The 20,300-nt window shown below is 50.3% G+C and overlaps 1 protein-coding gene across 9 annotated transcripts in view; it reads left to right on the top strand.

Annotated features, from left to right (window-relative positions):
• Positions 1 to 19,589, top strand: part of TOM1L2 (target of myb1 like 2 membrane trafficking protein) — a 119,358-nt gene extending 99,769 nt beyond the window's left edge. For 2 of the 9 annotated variants that reach the window (XM_036222134.1, XM_016145218.2), the window contains 8 exons: positions 303 to 351; positions 759 to 882; positions 2,575 to 2,692; positions 3,817 to 3,892; positions 6,486 to 6,551; positions 12,333 to 12,392; positions 14,363 to 14,399; positions 15,415 to 19,589. In XM_036222134.1, coding sequence (XP_036078027.1) covers positions 303 to 351; positions 759 to 882; positions 2,575 to 2,692; positions 3,817 to 3,892; positions 6,486 to 6,551; positions 12,333 to 12,392; positions 14,363 to 14,399; positions 15,415 to 15,563 — 679 coding nt within the window. In that variant the 3' untranslated portion in view covers positions 15,564 to 19,589. The other 7 variants (XM_036222131.1, XM_036222132.1, XM_016145216.2 and 4 more) reach the window with 6 other exon arrangements.
• Positions 19,590 to 20,300: the final 711 nt, after the last annotated feature.

The raw sequence follows: 20,300 nt of genomic DNA, 5'->3' as shown, positions 1-20,300 counted from the left end.
GCTTATAATGGCCTCCGGGGCGTGTCAGTCAGCACCCTCCTCCCTTACCTCTCAGGGTGAGGCCAGGAGAACGGTCTTCCTCAGGGCAGCCCCACACAGAGAAAGGCCTGGAGAAATTATGCAGGTATGGGTTCACTCCCACTAGCCCCCAAAATGGGTCTGGTTGGTCTCCTTTCCCATAGCCTCAGTCTCTGCTGGCCTCCCAGGGCTGTCAGTCCCCAGGAGTTCTCCACAGGACCAATAAGCATCATGGTACCCTGTCACCCCCCTCTCCTTACTCTGCTTCTTTCCCTTCCCGTTAGGTTTGAACGATACAGGTCGGGCCGATCAGTTCAAAATGCCAGTAATGGAGTAAGTATCCCTTCAGAATTCTCTCATCTCTGGAGGTCAGGGGAGCTGCTTCAGTTTGGTTTTTCTAACTGGGGTTTAAATATTTGGGTAACTGTATAGCAGGCTCTGGCTGATGGGATACCGAGGAAGAGCTAACAGGTGCATCCCTGGTGGGTGGGTTGCAAGGAAGCCCCTGTCCTGTGCTGGTAACTGATTCAGCTCTGCCTCATTTAAGTGGGAGGGGGGAGCTAATGGGCAGGGGCTTACTGACAGCCAGGGCCCACAGTGGACCGCTGCTGTCGTTGTAAGAGAAACTACCTTGCTCCTGTACTGGTATGGCACTGAAACCCTGCACAGTGCCTGCTTGCTTTGATCTTAGAGACCAGTACAAGAGCTCTGAGGCTCACTGCCATCTCATGCTCTGACAGGTACTGAATGAAGTGACCGAAGACAACTTAATAGATCTGGGGCCTGGGTCTCCAGCCGTGGTGAGCCCAATGGTGGGGAACACGGCACCCCCATCTTCCCTCTCTTCCCAGCTTGCAGGCTTGGGTGAGTGTCTCATAGGGGTGTCAAGGCCTCCTTCGCAGGCCACTGCCTGGTTGTGAGTCTGGTCTGAGAGCTCCTTTCACTTTCTCTGTTCGAAGATTTGAAGAGAACCTTTTGGGGAATCCATGGGAAAGCATATTCCTGAGTCCTGGGCAATTGTACCACCTTCAGTTCATAATTTCTTTCCCTAAACTTAAAGTTTAAACTTGTGTTGGAAAGCAGGGGTTGGGGGAGTTCCCAGGAACAAGAACTTGTTTGCTTTTTAAAGAAAGGTGGCTGCTGGGTTTTATCTAGAGTATTCCTTATGGTTGAAGCAATTTCTTTCTCCATATTAAGTAGGCCAAGGATGGCAAATAGGTTTCAGTTCATGTGCTGCTTGGAACACAGGTCTAAAAATGACATTGAAGTCATGCCACATCAGGGATTGAAAGATGAGTTAGCGATTGACTGGCGATGTCTGCCATGGGCTTGGAAATAGGTCGTTATAGCACTGACATACTTGCTCTCCTTGAACTAACATCAACCTAAAGCGTCCCGTTGTCTAAAACCTCAAACAAGAAACTTATCATTTTTCCACAGTTCATTGAGTTTAAAAGTGTATAGATGACTCTAGATGCTGCAAATACACTGGATGATGCCAATTTATAACAAAATTATAGTATTAAAGTAATTAATAGGCGCAGTCCTCTCAAAATTTTTTCTTCTCCTTTCCTTTTCTGTTTTCTTATTTCTTAATATTTTTATATCTTCATCTCATTTCAGTTGACTTGAGCTTTTACTTAGTGATCTGTCAGTTGATATAATCCTGGCTTTTCAATATCTCATATATCTGTAGCTCTTGTTTCTCTTTCAGAACAGATTTCTCTGCCTTCACTCCATCCAGCATTTGGACACCAGATTTAATAGCCAAAATTCAACTTGAATTGTGCTGCCTCCCTTCTTAAAAAAGTCTAGAGTATTCCCATCAACTCCTTTAACTGGCATTTGAATCTTTCCACCAGCCATCTCCCACCTCCCTTCCAGCCTTATCCTCCATTAACCTCTCTCCACAAGCACTATTTGCTTCACACGCCCTGGACTTCCAGGCCCTGTGCCTTTGTACCTACCTACCCCTTCTTCCCACAGCATAGTCCCATTTGTCCTTAAAGACCTGTTCTTGTGTAAATTTAGAGTCTTTCCTGATATCTCAAGCTAAGTATTGCTGTTGTCTGTCTCCCACATACTCTGTGCACTGTTGAGCCCAGGGACCACCTCAGATTCAATTTAGTCCTCTCAGGATATAGTTCTGAACATGGTGGGTACCTGTGAAATATTTGTCAAATAACTCAATGACCCAGGTCCTTAGACATTGTGATTGAGTTAATGAGAAGCACACTGATAAGGGCAATCTGCAGGGGTACTCACCCCAGGCCCCGCTTTTTTGCTGCCAGTAATCTCCCATTTATTCATAATGTCTCTTTTCTCACCTTGAGCAGACTGGAGGTCAGTGGCCCCCATCTGGGCCCCACCTGTGGCTCCTGCATGTGGTGGCCTGGGAGTGCCTGAGGAAAGTCTTGTGTCCCCCTGACAGTACCCCCCACCCCACCCTACTAGAACTTTAACTTGCTCAAATGGCATCCTAACTTTAGGACCCTTCATTAAGTCCACGATCCACATTTTGTTTTCATCCTCCTCTCATTTGTTTTGTTGTTACAGACTTGGGGACAGAGAGCGTCAGTGGCACCCTTAGTTCACTTCAGCAGTGTAATCCTAGTGACGGCTTTGACATGTTTGCCCAGACAAGAGGGAACTCCTTGGCTGAGCAACGCAAGACGTATGTTGGGTTTATTTCAGTGGCTCTCAGAAGATACTGGGGGAGGATTGATCCAGGCCTGGTCACCGGCTAGCACAAAGAGGACTTTTATTTACCAGGGCCAGGACTGCCAAGAACTTTGAAATATGGCTATAAGGACTTGGTAGTAGATAGAGATGTTGAATGAATACTAACCCTTCCCCACCTCCCCTACCCACACCCCCACTCCCGCCTTTGGGTCAATTGTAGTTGGATTTCTCCTGTTGTTCTCTTTGCTTCTTTTGCTGCTGCTGCAAGAATTTCATCTGTAGAAGGAGCTGGGAGTCTGGAGGGTGCAGCCAGGCAGGGAGTGAACTGGTTCTAGGCAGCGTGGTGTTCTGGCCCAAGGGTGTGGACAGAGGCTTCTCTGACAGCAGCTCTAGCCAGAATGAGCCATATGGAATTGGAGGAGTTTATTCCAAAGTAGATAATACCTTGCATCTCAGGCACCAGAATAGGCTTCGAGCTTTCTATTCAGCCTATAGGGAGGTAAGGAACACATTTCCCCACCTTTCCTAGAGGTCCAGCGTCTTGATGCATTCAGCTTTCTGAGTCTCATGCTCTGGAATCAACAGGTTGACCAGAAGCCCAAGCTCCCATGTACCCTTTACCAGCAAAAGTTGCCTTTAAAAGGAATACAGTAAAAGAAGTAAGGGACCAGAGGGAGACAACCTTTAGAATCAGTTATAGACCCCAATCCAGACCTTCCTTGTTAAATACCACTAAGGCTGCTTCTTTTAAAATAAGAAGTCATATTACTTTGGGTTTATCTTGCCCCTCCCTTCGAGCAGTCTCAGGGCATGTCTGACGTCCTGTCATTGAGCTTTAGAGATGCCTAGTGTTACTCAAGAAAGGAACGTTGAGTTGCAGTGTCCTGACCCCAGAAGAAATGAGTGGCTAAGCCAGTGCTAAAACCCAGGCAGGCCTCCTAGCTTCAGTAGCAGTCAGACTGACAGATGAGCCCTTAGCCTCTGCCCAGATGCCAAGGCTGTGGGAAATGTTTTTCCAAGTACATGTAGGGAAGGTGCCATGGATAGAAAGTGATTACAGGTCAACAGCTTTGACCACTGTGGGAAACTGACTCTGCTTGTGCTGCTTGTCTCCAGGGTAACCTATGAGGATCCCCAGGCTGTTGGAGGACTTGCTTCTGCACTAGACAATCGGAAACAGAACTCTGAAGTGGTAGGTCTTTAACCCTGTTTTACTGCCTGGAGTCCTCTGGAGGGAAAGTCAGGCAGTTTGGTAAAGCTGGCTGGATAATTAAGCAGAAGCTGGCTTGCGTAGAGAGCAGACTGGGATGAGAGTACTGTATTACCTCAATGAGTTCTCACCCCACTCCATGGGTGACACCCCAGGTCAGCTTTCCCATTTCACCCAGGAGGAAACAGGCCCAGAGAGGCGGTGATGCCAGCAAGCAGACAACAAGCTGGGGTCCACTCCCTGGAGGTCCAACTCCAGAATCCCTGCTCTTCCTATCTTGGTGGCTACAAGCTCTCAGAGCACAGGTCTCTTATGGCCAGTTAGGGTCTCTCTCCAAATGTTACAGTGCCCTGGGTGTGGCCAGTGCTCTGACGTAATAACGACCTTTACAAGGAAGGGAAATGCTGATCTGAGCCATATTTCTACTGATCGTTTGTAGCTGCCCTAGAGAAACAGTACCAGCCCCATTAGAAGGCAGTGGATGGTCTGGATTTGTTGGGGAAACAGGCTGGAGGGATGGGAGGAGCAGTTGGGCTGTGACTAGGAATGAGGGTGTTCTGGGAGGCTCTATGCCTGGAAGGAGCAGAACTAAATGCAGAGCCACTTTGAAGTGAAGAATGATGCTTGTTAGAACCCCCCCCCTCCCCCAAATGTAGCCCTGGTTTTTGTAAGATTTTAGATCATTGTGTGGGCAGCTGGGGAGGCGGGGGGGGGGGGGGGGGGGATTTGTGTCTTAATGCTTTTCACGAGATTGTTCCCCTTTTTGCCTAAGAAATGCATGTGGCAGTGTGAGAATGAGTGTTTGTTTGCGGGGCGGGGAAGGGGAGGGCTATTAGGACAATAGCCCCAGAACTGCTGGAATGCCTTTTCAGAGTCTCCCAGTTGGGCTAGAAAGGGGCAGTGCCCATCTGTCCACTAGATGGGAAGGTTTGCTCCCCAAATGCCAGTTGTTGGCCTCTTGCAGCCCTTGTCCAAACCGGCCTAGGTAGGAAGCAGTGCTGCAGCCTGGTTTCTGCGGGGAAGTCCTCCTTGGGGGAAGGAACTCCTTCCTTCATCTGTAGGATGTACGTCCCACTGCACTGACCACCAGGGGGCACAGAAGAGCCAGCCCCACTGCCTTGGTTTCTCTGTACCCTGCGTTTCCACAGAAGGGTAGGTAGTGTGCCTGAACCTGAGACTGGGACTCCCAAAATCTATGCAGTAATTGTGGTTCTGTCCCTCGCATTACTTAGAATGTTTTCCTACCTAACTCAGGGAGGGCGTTAGGGAGCTAAGCTGATGGCCCACCAACACACTGCCAGATGAGGACATTCCCTCCCCCTGCCCCACCCTGTCCTGGCCTACAGCCCCATCCCTCAGCAAGGCTGACCTGGTTTGTTTTCCACTCTGCCTCCAGGGCCTGCCCTGTCCATGCCAACGTGTGTCCTAGCACACCTTTGCCATTATCAGTGCCCACATCTGGGTCTGAGCATAGGCGATGTGGCCACCTTCCTGCCCTTCACCTTTTGGGTGTATGGCTTGGCCAGTCTCCCTGTTTTCAAAGTTCTTGATGACTCCACCACGTTTTCCACATGATGGTAGACATACTGCTTTTCATGTTTACCGCTCCATGGGGCAGTGAGGGGAAGCAGAGTTCATGTTAGCTGCGTGTCTGTGTGTGTGTATCTGTGTATGTCTATGTGTGTTTGTATATCTCTATGTGTGTCTGTGTCCTGTGTGTATGTATATCTGTGTATATATCTGTGGGTGTGTTTCTGTATCTCTGTGTATGCCAGTCTGTATAATCTTGTGTTTGTGTGTATGCGCCTGTGTCTATGTGTGTATTTGTATATCACTGTGTGCGTCTGTGTAGCTGTGTGTGTGTATCTCTGTGTGTCTTTGTATCTGTACACACACACTGACTCATATATATCTTCAGGCTAGTGCTTCAGGTTCTGGTGTTCCATATCTTAAACCACGCTGGCCTGGAAATGAAAACTGTAGAAACTAAGAACACAGTAAAGATGGCAGGGCAGTTTGTGTAGCCACACCTCTACAGGGCAACCAAATCAGTAGTCTTAACTTTAAATACTCCTGTCTTTAAATTTAAAGAAAGACAATATAGCCAAATTCAGCATTCAAGTTAAGAGTTTGGAAAAAGAATACACAGGTAATTGGGAAAGAGGAAAAAGAGAAGAAAAAGTAGAAATAAGTTAGAAAAAAAGTAGAAATGGTTCTGTAAAAGTGAGTTCTTTGATAAGTTGACCCTTCGCCAACCCCAAGAGCCCTAATTGGGAGAAGCAGCCCTGGGTGATCTCTGTGACCTCACAGATTTTCCAAGTGTATGGGAATGGTTGGCATGAGTACATGTTACCCCACTGGGATTCTTGGTTACTAAACTTCTCTTCTCTTTTCCAGGTAGGTAAGGGGGACATGCTTGGGGGCAGGGGGTTTGTGCTTCAAGTCACATCTCCTTATACAACAAACAATCAACTCTGAACGGGGGCTTTTCTGTTTCCACAATATATACTATTGCTTCTTTATCATGGGTCTTACTGTGACCTTTCTTTCTGGGACTTTTCTGTCCTCCATCCAGAAGAGAGGTAAAGGTGGGGACTCTGACCTGGAGCCCATAGACAGCTGGCTCATAACCCAAGGAATGGTGAGAAGTCACCAGCTGAGCTGAGCCCCTTGTCTACCCCAGCGCTTACCTGTGTCACCTGCTGAGCCCTTGTGAGTCAGACAGTACAAGGCCATTCTCCTTCTAACTTGGTGCCAAATTTTCCCCTCCTGTCTTTGTATAATCTCCTTAAGCCACAGACATCCAGCCTCAGGAGCACCTCCACTGGTTTTCTGCTGAGTTCCATGCCCCTGGGTCTTAAGGGTCTGGGGCATTTTCAGAAATGGGGGTGGTGGGGGGGAGGCTTCCCTCCTTTTACTGTCTCTGGAGTGCTCAATAGTATTCACTTTTCCAGGATGAGCACAAGTTACTGTGGCTTTTGCATGGGAGGGGATATTTCTAAGAAAACAGACTCAAAGCATCTGACTGGTAGGAGAAGCCCCCTCCAGCCTATGAATTTGGTGGTCCTAGGCAGATGAGTTTTAATAATGTAATTATTTGTGCTTACTATGTCCCCCAGAAGATCTGAAACCTCTTAAAGAAACACAAACACAATCGGAACAGAATAAAAACACAAAGCCAGAGGAGTTTAATATCATAAATGCAGTTAGTTCTGAGGAAGCAGAGCTCTCTAGGCACAGAAGCCTGAGAGGTTCTCTCCTGCCTCATCAAGTATCCCTGAGTCTGGTGCATAGAGAGAGTGACCTCGTTCCAGGCTGCTTGCCTTGGAGTAATGATATCACCTCTAATGAACCCACAGCCCTCACCAAGTACCTCTAACATAGACACCAAAGGTCTGTGCATATGTGGTGGGCTAGAGTGGGAGAGGATGCACTAAAGGGAAGATGAGAAAAGCAAAGAAAGCGTAGGCCTCTGCCCTGCAGCTAGGGTGGGGAGACACTGGACATATACCAGGTAAGAAGCATAACCGACCCTTGGAGACCATGCCAGGCTGTGGCTAGGAGAGGTGTATTCAAGCAAGGCCAGCATGTTAGGCAGCACAGAGGGTCACCTGCCTGAACAAAATGTTACCGGTATGCAAGGATATGGGCCATTCAGGGCCATCAGAACCGTTGGAAGAGGGGTATCTGCCTGTCACCTGGCTTAAAGCTGGTGACCTTTACACATGCTCAGATGGGGCCCATCTCCCTCCGTCAGAGCAGCAGGCACTTCATCTTGTTCCTGCACCAGACCCCACAGCCATTCTTAGAAATACGGGCTACCTGGGCCCCTCATTTGCTTCTTTAGGGACAGGCTGGGGCTCTGGCCCACATGTTGGGTAGCCTTAGAGTAGGACTCCTAGAGGCCATGTTCACGCCATTGTTCAAATTGGGGGGATCCAGCCATGTGTCCTTGTGCCTATTAATCCTGCAAAAAAAGGATACTGTCCACAAAAATTACCCTGAGTGTGGCCTTGGCAGCTGGTAGTAGTACCTGCCTCTGCCTACACACTGTCCTATCCCCACCTAGAGCTCCAGTCTCTGACTTCCCAGAAACAAGCTTGACTAACAGCTAACCTGGTGTCTCACTTGCCTGACTACAATGTTTTTTTCTTTTAAGTGATGTGCATTAATTGCTTTGCCCTATTTCCTGTAGCATAAAACCCTGAGTCTTTCCAAACCTCCCAGGTACAAATTCTTTACTTGGAAACTTTTTGTACTATTGAGTGAGACCAAAGGGCGCTTAGACCACTCCTCACATTGGGGTGGCAGTGGAAGCCCTGTAGGGAGGACTGCACTGGAAATAGCACACCCGAGCAACAGAAATTGCTCCTGTTGTGTTGGAAATCAGAGTCAGATTTCCTTGTGGGTTGGAGTTGTGGGAGACAAAGCCTTACTCTCCTGGGACTTTAGGTGTTTGGATATTCAGCAACGAAGTTAACAATACCAGGCTCATTACCAGTTGAAGAAAACCTTGAACCATCATGAACCAGCCTGCTTAGAGAATGCTGGTGCATGTGCTCTTCTTCTCCCTACCCGACCCTCCTGCCTCCAGCTCGTGGACCTTTTTTTGACTGGTGAACAGAAAGAAGTGTCCCCCATATTCAAGTGCAGCCAGGAAAATATCCAGATGTGAACAAATATAAGGCACAAGAACAGAAGTAGGTTAGTAAAAGTCTGCTGCTGCCAAAGCCCAGGTTTGGGATGGGAGGCAAAGGGACTCCCTACTCATACCTGGAGGACCCCCAGACACAACAAGCCTGAGGCCACCAAAGGCACTAGCTGTGGCCGAGCCAGTGGCAGCACCTCTCTCCTTTGGGCAGGTGACCCTACTGCTCCCTAAGCAGAGCTGCCCTGACGGCGCCCAAGTGAGGGTCAGCTCTTAGACAGCTCATTCACCACTACTATCAAAATCTGCTGCTGGCATCCGATATGCCTGTTTCTCTTTGGACTGAAGATGAACAGGGCTCATCTTGCCATTGCCTCCGCCAAACTGGCCCTGTCCAGCCTAGTTTTAGAGCAAGTTAGTTCTAGGCCCTGGTCTTTATTGGAGGGAGCTCCTGGACTAGCTTCTTTTATGTTTCTCTCTTCACATCTCTTTTCCCTTTCTGTCTCCTCCTTTCAACTCACACTCTTCTTCACACCACTTGGACCAGCCTTCAGCTTGGATGATTGCCCAGGAAGATACTAAAACCACAGCAGGTCAAAGCCCACAGTCTCTAAGGGACACACTGGGCCTCACAGGGGCCTGGTGACGTGCCTGAGGCCACAGGGCAGCGACAGAGTCCAGTGCCCTATTCTTTAGTCAAGTCCTCTGCTTCTCTTCCATCAGCTTGGATGTGGAAGCTTCCTCTCCTCCCTCACAGTTTCTCCAGTCCCTATTTGCAGAGCAATGTATATGTTTAGTCTGTGTCTGATAGTGCCTACATCATTAGAAGGGACTTTACCCTGGTGTGATACTCAAAGAGTTGATTTACCTTAGGGCAGGAGAGTTATATAGCTAAGGTGTTGTGTCTAATCACAAGCAAGTCAATCCCTGCCTTCCCTTATATAAGCTTTCTGTTAAACCACACCCAAGCTCTTCCTTGATTCATGCCCTGAGGCAAAGTGCCTTTCAGACTGTAAAGATTTAATTCCAGTAATTTCTGGCATCCTGGAGTTTCTGAATTTGAAAACATGCAGACCAAACTAGAAGTTAAGGGATTCAGAAGCCTGAGTGGTGAAAACTAAATAAGGCCTGGAAGATGAGGAAACCAAGGCCAAGAATTGCCCAAGTCCTTGCAACTCCTCTTGCCTCTCCACCTTAAGCTCTGAGGCTTCTTAGGACAGCAGAGGCTAGCTGCTCCCGGTGAAGAAGCAGTTCCAGAGAAAAGCGACTCACCCCAGGGTCTACACCAGTGAGTGCTGGGAGCCAGCTGAGCCCAGCCTGTCTCTAATCCAGTGCTCTCTCCTCAACTTGCTTCAGGGCCAAGCCTGGAGGATGCCTTTCTGTAAGCACACTACTTATTTGGAGAAGTCTAGGAGAGGGAAGAAAAGTATTCCTATGATCTAGCCTTGGAATTTTTTTTTTTTTTTTGAGGTGATGAATTTCTCAAATGTCAATGTTTATTTTCTGAGCACACTTGCTCTCAAGATTAGTCCTCAAAGAAGAAAACTAGAACATGATCCCCAGGCTCAACGGATGTATTTTTGAACAGTAACAAAAAAATTATGAGCAAAATCTGAAGGTTTAGGGCCTATGGCCCATTCATGGCTTTTTTCAAGCTTTTGCAACACATCAGAAAGCTCTCCATGGAATCTTCATTTCTCCTGGGTGGACTAAAGCTGGGTGGATTTTTAAAAATAAGAAAAAAAAAAAAAAAACCCAGTGGGCACTCCAGCAGCTACTGCCGGGCATGTTTTCTCTTTGGAGATGTGCTGACTTTCCAAGCTTTAGGTCTGGGAACTTGGTGTGGTTCCCATCCTCCCAGAGGCCAGGCATTCTGACTTTTAAGCATCAAGATGATGAAAATTGGCATCTCTTGTCATGGGAACGTGTCAAGGCATAAGTCCTTCCAGGAGCATAAAGTTAGCAGATCACTTGCCCTGCTGCTTTCTTTTCGATGAGGAAGGTGGGTGTTGCCTTCACTGCTGTTAGCATAGCCATTGGGCCTTTGTGCCCTCCAGAGTACAAATCACATCTTTGTCCCTAGGAGTCATTTCAGGTTGATTTGAACTCCTTGATATTTTTTTATTTCAACATTCTTAAGTCCCTTGTAAGTCAAAGAAATAAAATGAAAACATAGAGTTTTCCTAATCTGATCAGGGCTGGCTTTAGCCTTTATGAAAATGCATGTGAACTGCCCACGCTGGGTCTGTAGTTAGGCCCAAGCATATGAAGCTACTTCAGTTCACCATAGTGAGGGGTCTTCAGCCTCGCTGAGTGTGTGCAGGACTCCAGCCAAATCAAAGACACCTGCTAAGTGTACTTGGGGGTCATCACTCCACCACCTGCCCCAAACCCCGTCAGCGGCAGGTTTCTACCTCTAGTGGTAGCTTCTCACATCAGGGCAGGGCTGGTGATATGAAATCTTCCTCCTCTTTTGTTAAGGTTATGTTATTTTTTAGATTTGGAAAACACTAAAACAATCCTTTCACTGCTTATTTTAACATTATTCTTACCCTAAATTGTGACATTGAGGGTGAAGCCAGCTATAGACTCAATGCTGGCAATTTCTTGTAGAAATATTGGGCTTGCAAGTGAGCCTCTGAGAGGTACTTCTCAAACCCAGGCTAGGTGGGGAGGTAGGTCACCTCAATTAAGGTCAATCAAGACTCATTTCTCTAGGCTGGGAAGCAATATTTCATTAATGTGGCTTTTAGAAGGTTAAAGGTTACTCTTACTTCCTATCATGCTGTATCTGACAGCAACTTAAATATTCCTAACCAAATGCATTTTTCAGAACACTATCTCCAAGGCCCTTGGCACAGGTGACCAACCACTGCATGAAGACTGCTCAGGCACCCAGTCACCCCCCTGGCCACTGCTCCCCAGATCTCAGCTGAACTTCTTTCTTTGACTGCTGAAGCATAGACAGCCATTGAAAGCAGGGAAGAAAAGACAAGACTAAAGGAAGCTATTGAATTCAGACCTGCTCAGTGATTTTTCTCCTAAAGAGACACAAAATTGACTAAAGCCTGGCAATCTCTTTTGCCATCAAAGCTTTTGTTTTTGCTGAGTTTCTGTTAGTGGTGAAATGTGCCTGCCTTCTGTTGGCCAGGCCACACCCTGTTTTTCTCCCACTCAGAGGTACACCGGGACACATTTTGAAATACTTTCAGTGAGCAAATAGAGCCCCAGTGGGCTCTCAGGGCTGGCTGCGGTGCCACCTGACCATGTGCACTCCTGGGCAGATTGCCACTTGACCTCCCCAGTGGCATCAGGGGCCCACTGGCGGCTCCTCAAGTAACCCCCAGGGCCTGGGCTTGACCGTAGAAAGGCAGCACTCCTCCAGCTGTCATCAATGATGAGTTCAAAATCAGCCTGCAGGAGCAGTGCATTCCTGAGATTAAAGGATTCTTTGCAGCCTGGACTGAGAGGCCCATGATGTGAGAGCTGACACCATAGTCAAAAAGTTCTCCATTTCAAGAACTTGTACTGCCGCCCTCCCTCCCCACCACTGGTCAGTCCTGCTTCTTAGAATTGGCCACCTCATCGCTTTCCTCACTTGCCATTTCATGTGGCTGCCTCATGTTGCTCGCGCCTGCTGTGCTAATGTGTTTTTTTGCTCTGTACGTTTTAGTTTTATTTGGGGGTTGCTTTTGACGATTTACTTTGTTCGGTGTTCTGTCTTCCCTCGCCTGGCTGTGGGGCTGCCTGGCCTGCTGCTTGCCGCCTCCATAGATCCCCGTTGCGCAGTCCTCTGTCATGGACGACATTGAGGTGTGGCTCGGGACGGACCTGGTGAGACTTGACTTTTCTCTTTCGTCTGTGGGGTGTAACAAGGCAAAAGTGCTTCTGAGGAAAGGCCTCGGGGACACTGGAGGGGGCCACTCCCCTAGGGAGTGGAGTGGCGGAGGAGGGAGGTTAAGGCAGGCATGGCTCCTGCTGCCACCAAATCCTCACAGCTGGACTTCCCCTCTGACACCTGTGACCTGCAGAGGCCAGATAGATTGGAGTCCTGAGCTGGGCACAGCCCCTTTGCCCTCAACCACTGGTTGGACTACAGTGAAAGGCAGAGCTGGGACTCAGCTAGCTCCATCTGGCTCCAAAACACATTTACTTTTTCCTATGACTTTTTAATTTCAGGAGTGTATATTCTTGGGGTTTTTTTTTGGGGGGGGGCAGAGGAGGGAGATGTTTGTTTTGAGATATTTGTTTTATTTTCATTTCTTTTAATTGTGACATACACATAGAGATGACGTGGGGGATTTTTTGCTTTTTTTTTTTTTTTTTAATTCACTGTTATCTCTCTTCCCCAGTATCATCTGGTATCTAGAATCTAAAAGAACCCTTGCTCCAGAGACCATTGTCTTTGTACTCAGAGATAGGGCAGGAAGTTGAGGACATCATGTATCTGCAAATGGCAGCAGGTCCTGAGAAAGGAGAGCTTCAGTGGCCAGTCCCTCCTTCTGGTTTTCACAAAGCACTTTCACTCTCAGAAGCCTGTGCAGGGAGGCAGGGTGGAGATTGTTGGCTAAAGGCTGATGAAGAAATGTACTTTGGGAGAGGATATAGCTTGCCCAAGGTCATGGGCTCGTTGGATTCTCCCCTAGACCTAAAGGCACCTCATTTCTTGCCTCTTCTTCAGGGAGCCCTGTCCCCAGAGCAGGGCTGCCCTAACTGGCTGTGGGCTGCTGATGTGGTCCCCTCTCACAGGAGGACAACAGACCTCAGATAGGGCCTCGCACTGCTCTGGGCCACCTCCCTGGAAGGCTAGGCTTTCTGAAGACACTTATGGTCACCAAGGTGCCATGCCATGGGAGAAGAAAATGCCTCATTATATCTTTCCCAAAGGAGTGCCTAGGAAAGAAACAGCTCCTCTCACAGAAACAAAGCAGGAAGGGCCAAGGTCCTCAGCTCACAAAGGGGACCCCCAAGGTCCAGAAAGGGAAAGGGACCTGACTGGCAAGGCTGCACAGCAGTTTAGTGGCAGAGCCAAGAAAGAAGCCAGCTCTCCTGGCCCAGCCCAGGGCCTGGTCCACTTCCCATCTGGTTCCCTTCCCTGTCACTGTGCAGTGAGTTTCCAGTGACCACCACATTCTCCAAACAAGATCAAGTTTGATCCACTCTCATTAAGAGCTCACAGAGCCTCCATGATTCCTCAGGACCAGCAGCAGATTATAGAATCTGGGCCACAGGAGGAGGCTGGCTCAGCTCCTAGGAGGCCATGGGACATGGCTTCCAGCCGGACAGTGCTCCACTGCCAAGCACTTCCTAGTGTTAGGCCCTGTGCCATGGGCTTCATGACTCTGTCCCTTATAGGCCTTATGTGGTTCCCAGCCACTGACATGAACAGTGACTTCCCAGAACCCTGCAGCTGACTGCAAAGGGACACTGAGTAGAGGAGCGCCTGAGGGAGCCCTCAGCATGCCTCAGGCTCAGCCTCCTTGTGACCCCCTCTGGGAGATATGGATGAGCAGAGGCCTACCATGGTTCTGCCCCACAGCTCAGCCCAGAGAGCCAGCCTGCACCTTTTTTTTGGATTTTTCTTTTGGGCCCTTCTGGGGGATCAAAACCTAGAACCTACTGGAGTGATTTTTGTTTTTGCTTTTTATAAACAAAGTTCTGTTTCTTCAATAAGATAAACAGTACTTTGCTAGTGTGGAACCCAGAACAAGAAGTAGGACGTTTTCTTTGGGCTGTCGTGGGCATTGCGGCCGTGGGGTGGCTGCTGGTGGGGCTCTAATGCATTTTCTCTGCTCCTCCCACAGAAGGGCGATGACCTGGAGGAGGGTGTCACGAGTGAAGGTATGGCCTTGCCCCCTTCATTTCCTGCTCTTGCCCCAGACTCTTGGGGTGCACAGGGGCTGGCACTCCCACCACGTTGGAGCCTCCACTACCGGAGCACCTTCTGGTACCTAGCCTGAACCAGGTCTTCTGAGCCAGAAGCTTTTTGACTCTGTTCCATCCAGGCCTCGTGCTGATAAGGGAAGTGTCAGAAAGAGCATGTGACAATTGGAAGGTCACAGAGCTAGTGAATAGTGGGTCCTAGGTTAGCATGATCCCAAAACCTGTACTCCTAACCAGTTTGCCCCGCCCCCAAATGCTCAATCCAGCAGAAGCAAGACATATGCCGTGCGGTCCACAGGGTACACAGGGAGCCTCTCCAGGCCTAGTGTCCTGTGACCTCACTTCTGGGGGCCAGCTATATAGATCATGTGGGGAAGTTCCTATCACAGTCTTCCCATTCTCCTCCCTCTCTCATCCCCCTTCTCCTCCCATCTTGCCTCTCCCTGCCTCCCCTGCAGCCCACAGGCCTTTCCTCTGCACTGCCTCCTGGCTCATCCAGACCATCTGGTCAGAACCCCTCCTCAGGTGTAGAACCTTGCTTCGTGCAGGGGGAGGAGTGATGTTCCCTCCCTAGTTTAAGCAGGATTCCCTGCTCCAGCCCTGCCTTTAGTGCTGATAAGGAGAATGGAAAAGCTCCAAGTTGGGTGGGGCAGAAATTAAAGCTGCTCCCGCTTATAGCTGGGCTTCCTACTTATCCTGGAGGTGGCAGAGGGAAATTGAGGCTAGGCTCCCAGGCAGCAGAACACCCAGAAGCACCTCTGGCTCTGGCTGGCTGCTCACCTGTCACTCACTGCTTCCTCCCTGGTAGGTGTCCCAGGCCACTGTGGCAAGGGTGGGGACTCATGCCGAGGTGATCCTGTGAGCACAAGCGAGTGGGGCTGTGTGAAGAGCAGATAGGATGTGGCTGTTTGAGCCTCAGTGTGGGCTTAGCCCCACCACCAATCCTGGCTCTTGCCTTGGTTTTGTGTTGCAGAGTTTGATAAATTCCTTGAAGAAAGAGCCAAAGCTGCTGAAATGGTTCCCAACCTCCCCTCGCCCCCAGTGGAGGCCCCAACCCTGGCCTCAAACCCCTCCAGCCGGAAGAAGACAGAGCGGTCAGAGGATGCCCTCTTCGCCCTGTGAGCTGTTCTGTGGTTTGGCTTCCTGATGGCAGGTTACCTCTTGTCCCTGTCCATACCAGGCACTGGCCACTCCTATCCCCAGCCCTTACTTGGTCTTGCGTTGCTGTGTCTCCATGGAAACACCACTGTGTTTGCTCCCAGGCCTCCCATTAGTCAGGACCAACTTAAGCCACCTTCTTTCTGGTGGTGGGACGGCATCACTGCAGCCAGAGGCCCCTCACCTGGCCCAACCAATCCACCTCTCTTGCCCACAGGCTCCCCCTGTCCATGTTTCCTCCCAGGAAGAACAGACAGCAGAGCCCAGCCTCAGACAAGGCAGTCTCCTTGGGACTGTTTCCTGAATGGACACTAGGACTGTCTCTCCTCCTGTCACCTGCCCACAGAGAAGGGGGTCAGATCCTGGCTCCTTGCCTCACGTATCCCGCCCCCTGTCTTGCTTAGTGGGTCTCCGTGGGCTGGCCTGCCTTCCCATTCCCCTCTGACCCAGAAAGGGCTTATCTACACCTGCGGGCCCGATCTCCCTCTTGGACTACTGCTTCCTGATGTGTGTCACCTTGCGGCACTTGGTGTGCTCAGCACTTTAGAATGCTCTATGGGGTGCCCATGTATGGGGTCTCTCAACTTCTTGACTCTCCATCGTTCAGCAGCCAAGCTGGGGACCAAAGGGGCCTCTCATGGACCCACATGCTCCTGGCATGGGAAGAGAGAGCCAGGGGTGCTGGGAGGGCAGCACACGACCGATGGACAGTGGCTACATGGCATGCTGGTTAGCTCCTGCCAAGATGACACGACCATAAATCAAACTGCCCCCTTGCACACTACATGCTCCCCTCACACAGCTGGCCCAGTCTGGCTTGCTTGGGAAAGCTTTGTGGGTTTTCAAGCATGCTCTGCTCAGGGCTTTAGCCTGGTCTGTGGCAGCCTCTATGCCTCTACCTCCAGAGCCCAGCAGCAGACGGCTTTGCACCACGGTTGGAGATCCAAATGACTGATGGGCCAAAGCGACACTAAGGTCCTTGTACCGTTCCTTGGCATGGGCCTCAGCCTTCTCCACAGATCGTTTTGACAGCCTGACCTCCCACCCTAGATCCTCCCAGGCCACCGATTTGTATCGTCTCCCAAAGCCAACCTAGAAGGCAACAGAGCCTGGGGCTGAGCAGCTAGAGGCTGATAACACCCGCTTCCACACACTCATGTGTGTCCTGGCTATGGGTAAGGCGCTCTTGGTTCGGCCCGGGCCGGGTTTAGCCTGAACCACTCCTGTGCTGCTGTTGCCCAGAACAAAAGTGCTGTGCAGCTGCTTCACACTAGCTGGTGATCTCTGGAGCCTGGGTCAGTGTTTCAGCTTCCATTGCCCAGGTGTCGGGCAAAACTTAGCCAGGCCACCATGTGTTTGTGACCCATAATGTGGCCAGCTCTTCCCACCTGGCAGCCCTAGCAGAAAGAAGCAGCTGGGCTTGATGTAGGCAGAGACCAGTGCCACAGGCTCTAGGGGGACATTTAGGACCAGCCGAGGGCTGTGCTGAGCGTCAACAGGAACAGTTCTGGTGGAAGAAGGCACTGCATGCCCAGGAATCCCACGCCCAGTCTAGCACCGCTGCAGCTTCCTCCAGAGAAGAGGCCTGGGGTCTGGCTGGGAGGTCCATCTGTCAGGAGCAGCTGGAGACATCATGTTCCAGTTCCTTAGAGGACACCCAGGAAGATCTTCCCCAGAACTCAGCCAGCCTGATTCCAGCCCTGCCATCTCTGGCAGCTCGTGCCACACCCCTAACACTGGACTTTGGCCAGCCCACACCTCTCTCCTCAACTTTCTTGAGGGAAGAATCCCCTTTCCTGAAGCAGAGCCCCCTGAGGCTAGCTTGGATGTTAAAATGTCTGAAGTCAGCTGGCTTGACATGAGCTGCAGAGAAGTTGGCTAAGATGGCCCAGTCGTACTCAGTAACCCCAGCCCTTTGGCACTGTCCAAAGGGATTGTCTCTGAGAGCCAGAGGCCTGCCTTTTCCAGTTTGCCAGCCCATGGTGATGGGCAGCTGGGCCTTGGGTGGTCAGTCCTGCAGGAGCTGCAGCACTACAGCAGCTGTCTAGTGTCCTCTGAGGGAAGAACCAGTCCCCCTGTCTTGAGGAAGGGAAAGTTTCCACAAGACCAGGAGCCTGAAGGGTCTGGGGAGAGGAGACTTCTGGTGGTGAGTGAAGCTGAAACATGTGCCTGCCTAGGGAGATCCCAGCAAAGCTGCTGTTAATATCCATGGTCCAGAGCTGCACTGCCCTCCGGCCCCCCAACTCCAGTCGAACGGTAGGTGGTGGATTCCTGTGGGCTGGCAGGAGGCATTTCCCCATGCAGGGAAGTGTCACCTGCTTTCCTGGTCTGGAGCCGCCCCTTCTGCTCTCACATCGTGTCCAGAGGCAGCCTGCCCCTATCTGGAGGTTGAGGTGACATTGCTTGAGGCCTGCATAGGAAGCAAGTACAGGCCCAGGCTTCCTTGAGGGGGCACTGTTCAGCCCCTCCTGTCCTGAGGCCATAGGCATCCTGGGCCACTGGGGAGCAGAGCTCTGGCAGGAAAGCTGGCCAGAGCCTACCCCCAGGAGAGGGAGACCCTCGTGAGCCACTAGTCTCTCCACAAGTATTAGAAATCACAGATACAGTATGTACTTAGTTACCCTAAATTATTGCTGAGATTCCTCATAAACACTAATTATACCTGATTATAGGTTAAAATATTTATTTCATCAAAATATTTTCTTGAGGATGTATTTAACCTTTTCTGTTTCATTGTGTGAAAACCAAGATGTGAAAACTAACCTTTTCCTCCTGCCTACCATTTTGGCAGTGGGCAGCAGGGATGGCACTAAGTGCAGTTTGACCCAGGGCACTGGTGGGCCTTGGCCAGTGTGCCCCAGAACAGTCCCTACCCAGGACTCCCAAGCACCAAGCAGAGATGACCAACTCGCTTATCCTCATGCATGGGTCAAGGGGCTTCAGAGCTGAAAGGGCTTGTTGTTGGCCTGGGCCAGAGGGAAAGGTGACTGTTCCTCTGTTTTCTGTCCTCCTGTGTTTCTGTCGATCAGCCCCCTCAGTGTAAGTGACTGTGTTGCCTGTCGTGGACCATGCCTTGGCTCACTGCCCTTCCCCTCCTCACCCAGGGGTCCAGAGCAAGGGGGCCTCGGGAGGCCACTCAGGTGAGGTTTGTGCTGTCACTCAAGGCCTCCAGCTGGAAGAGTGGTGGCCAAGACACTGGATGGCAGCAGACACTCAGACTCCTCTAACATCACGGGGCAGATGCTGCCTGGCCACTCACGCTCCTGCTCCTCCTCTTCTTTCCTGCCACCACACCCTCACTTCGCCTCTGCACATACACATGCTTCAGACTCAGTCTGGCCCAGGGGGGCTGTGGGCCAGCTAGGGAAAAGCACCATGGAGGAGTGCCGTTCTCTCAGCTTGGCTTCGACTGGCCCACCATGAGCCTCTCCACCATCTCCTGTTAGAACTCTGGGCTCCTCCCCTCTGCCCACCCATGCGGGGAGCAGCCGGCTTCACCACCCATGGCTGTGTGTGCCCAGAGGATGCCCCTTATGGTACCTGCTGCTCTCAGTGCCCATCCCCAACCCTTCCTGTCCATGGGGGTCCAAGCCAGTCTTCCCCTGCAGCTCCCTCCTTGCCCCTCACAACTGTCAACCCCAGAGCCACACTACTTCTCTAAAAATCCTTCAGGCTCTCCTGGAGAAAAGGGGATAGATATTTATTTCCTAAAGTTTGCAATTCATTTGTGAGAGTTCTCAGGATTGTTAGGGGCTACCAAGAAAAGGAATGTTTTGAGTTTGTTGTCCAGTTGTCCCAGAAGTCTGGTGTTCTGTCATTGTGTGCTTCTGCAGGCAGAGCCAGTTCTGGAGGTAGGTCAGTGCATTTGAGGCTCGGAGCAACACCCAAGCATCCATCCACCCGCTGGCTCTCCTTCCAGATATTGTCTCTCTAGTTTGCATTCTTGCATGGAAAATACTCCATAATAAACAAACAAACAAACAAACTGTACCTATGTGATCTCTGTTGCGTTGCCTGTGACTGTCAAAGGGCTGGCCAGATCTGACCCCCTATTTTCTTTAAGCAGGGGCCCCCCTGGTACCCTGCTAGTGGGAGCAGCCGGGGAAGGAAGCTCATTCCACAGCCTCCCCCCATGCCCAGCTGCCAGGGGAATCTCCAAGCCTGGGGCACAGCCCAGGTTTGGGGCACTGGTCGTAGCAGCTGTAAACCTGCCATGGCCTGCCTGAGAGTTCTAGGACCAGGGGCTGTGGTTCTTCCTGTGTCTTATTCCTGGTCCCAGGTGTGTGGAGAAAGGCACTCATCCCCACACAGAGCATCCAAGATCTTGAGCAAGCAGCACTGAGCCACCACCACAGTAACCCCTTTGCTAAGCTCCCCAAATTTGGCTTGGCCTTCAAATATTCTGTAGAGCTTGTGCCTGGCACTTAATTTGAGAGTTGCTGCTCCAAGTACCAGCCTTCTTTTTAGTAACAGCTTTATTGAGATGTAATTCACATAGCATACAATTCACTCATTTAAAGTATACGATTATGTAGTTTTTAGTATAGTCACAGAGTCATGCACCATAACCACAGTCAATTTTAGAGTATTTTAATCACCCCCAAAAGAAACCCCTACCCTTTAGCAGCTACTACCTCCCTCCTCCACAACCCTCTCTCCATTTTAAAAAAGTTCTCCTTTTGTCCTGGGAGCTGGGCACCC

Source organism: Rousettus aegyptiacus, unplaced genomic scaffold (assembly GCF_014176215.1).
Source record: "Rousettus aegyptiacus isolate mRouAeg1 unplaced genomic scaffold, mRouAeg1.p scaffold_m13_p_6, whole genome shotgun sequence".
Classification (NCBI taxonomy): domain Eukaryota; kingdom Metazoa; phylum Chordata; class Mammalia; order Chiroptera; family Pteropodidae; genus Rousettus; species Rousettus aegyptiacus.
The sequence above is the reverse complement of the archived record's forward strand: the minus strand, read 5'-3'. Positions and strand labels throughout refer to the sequence as shown.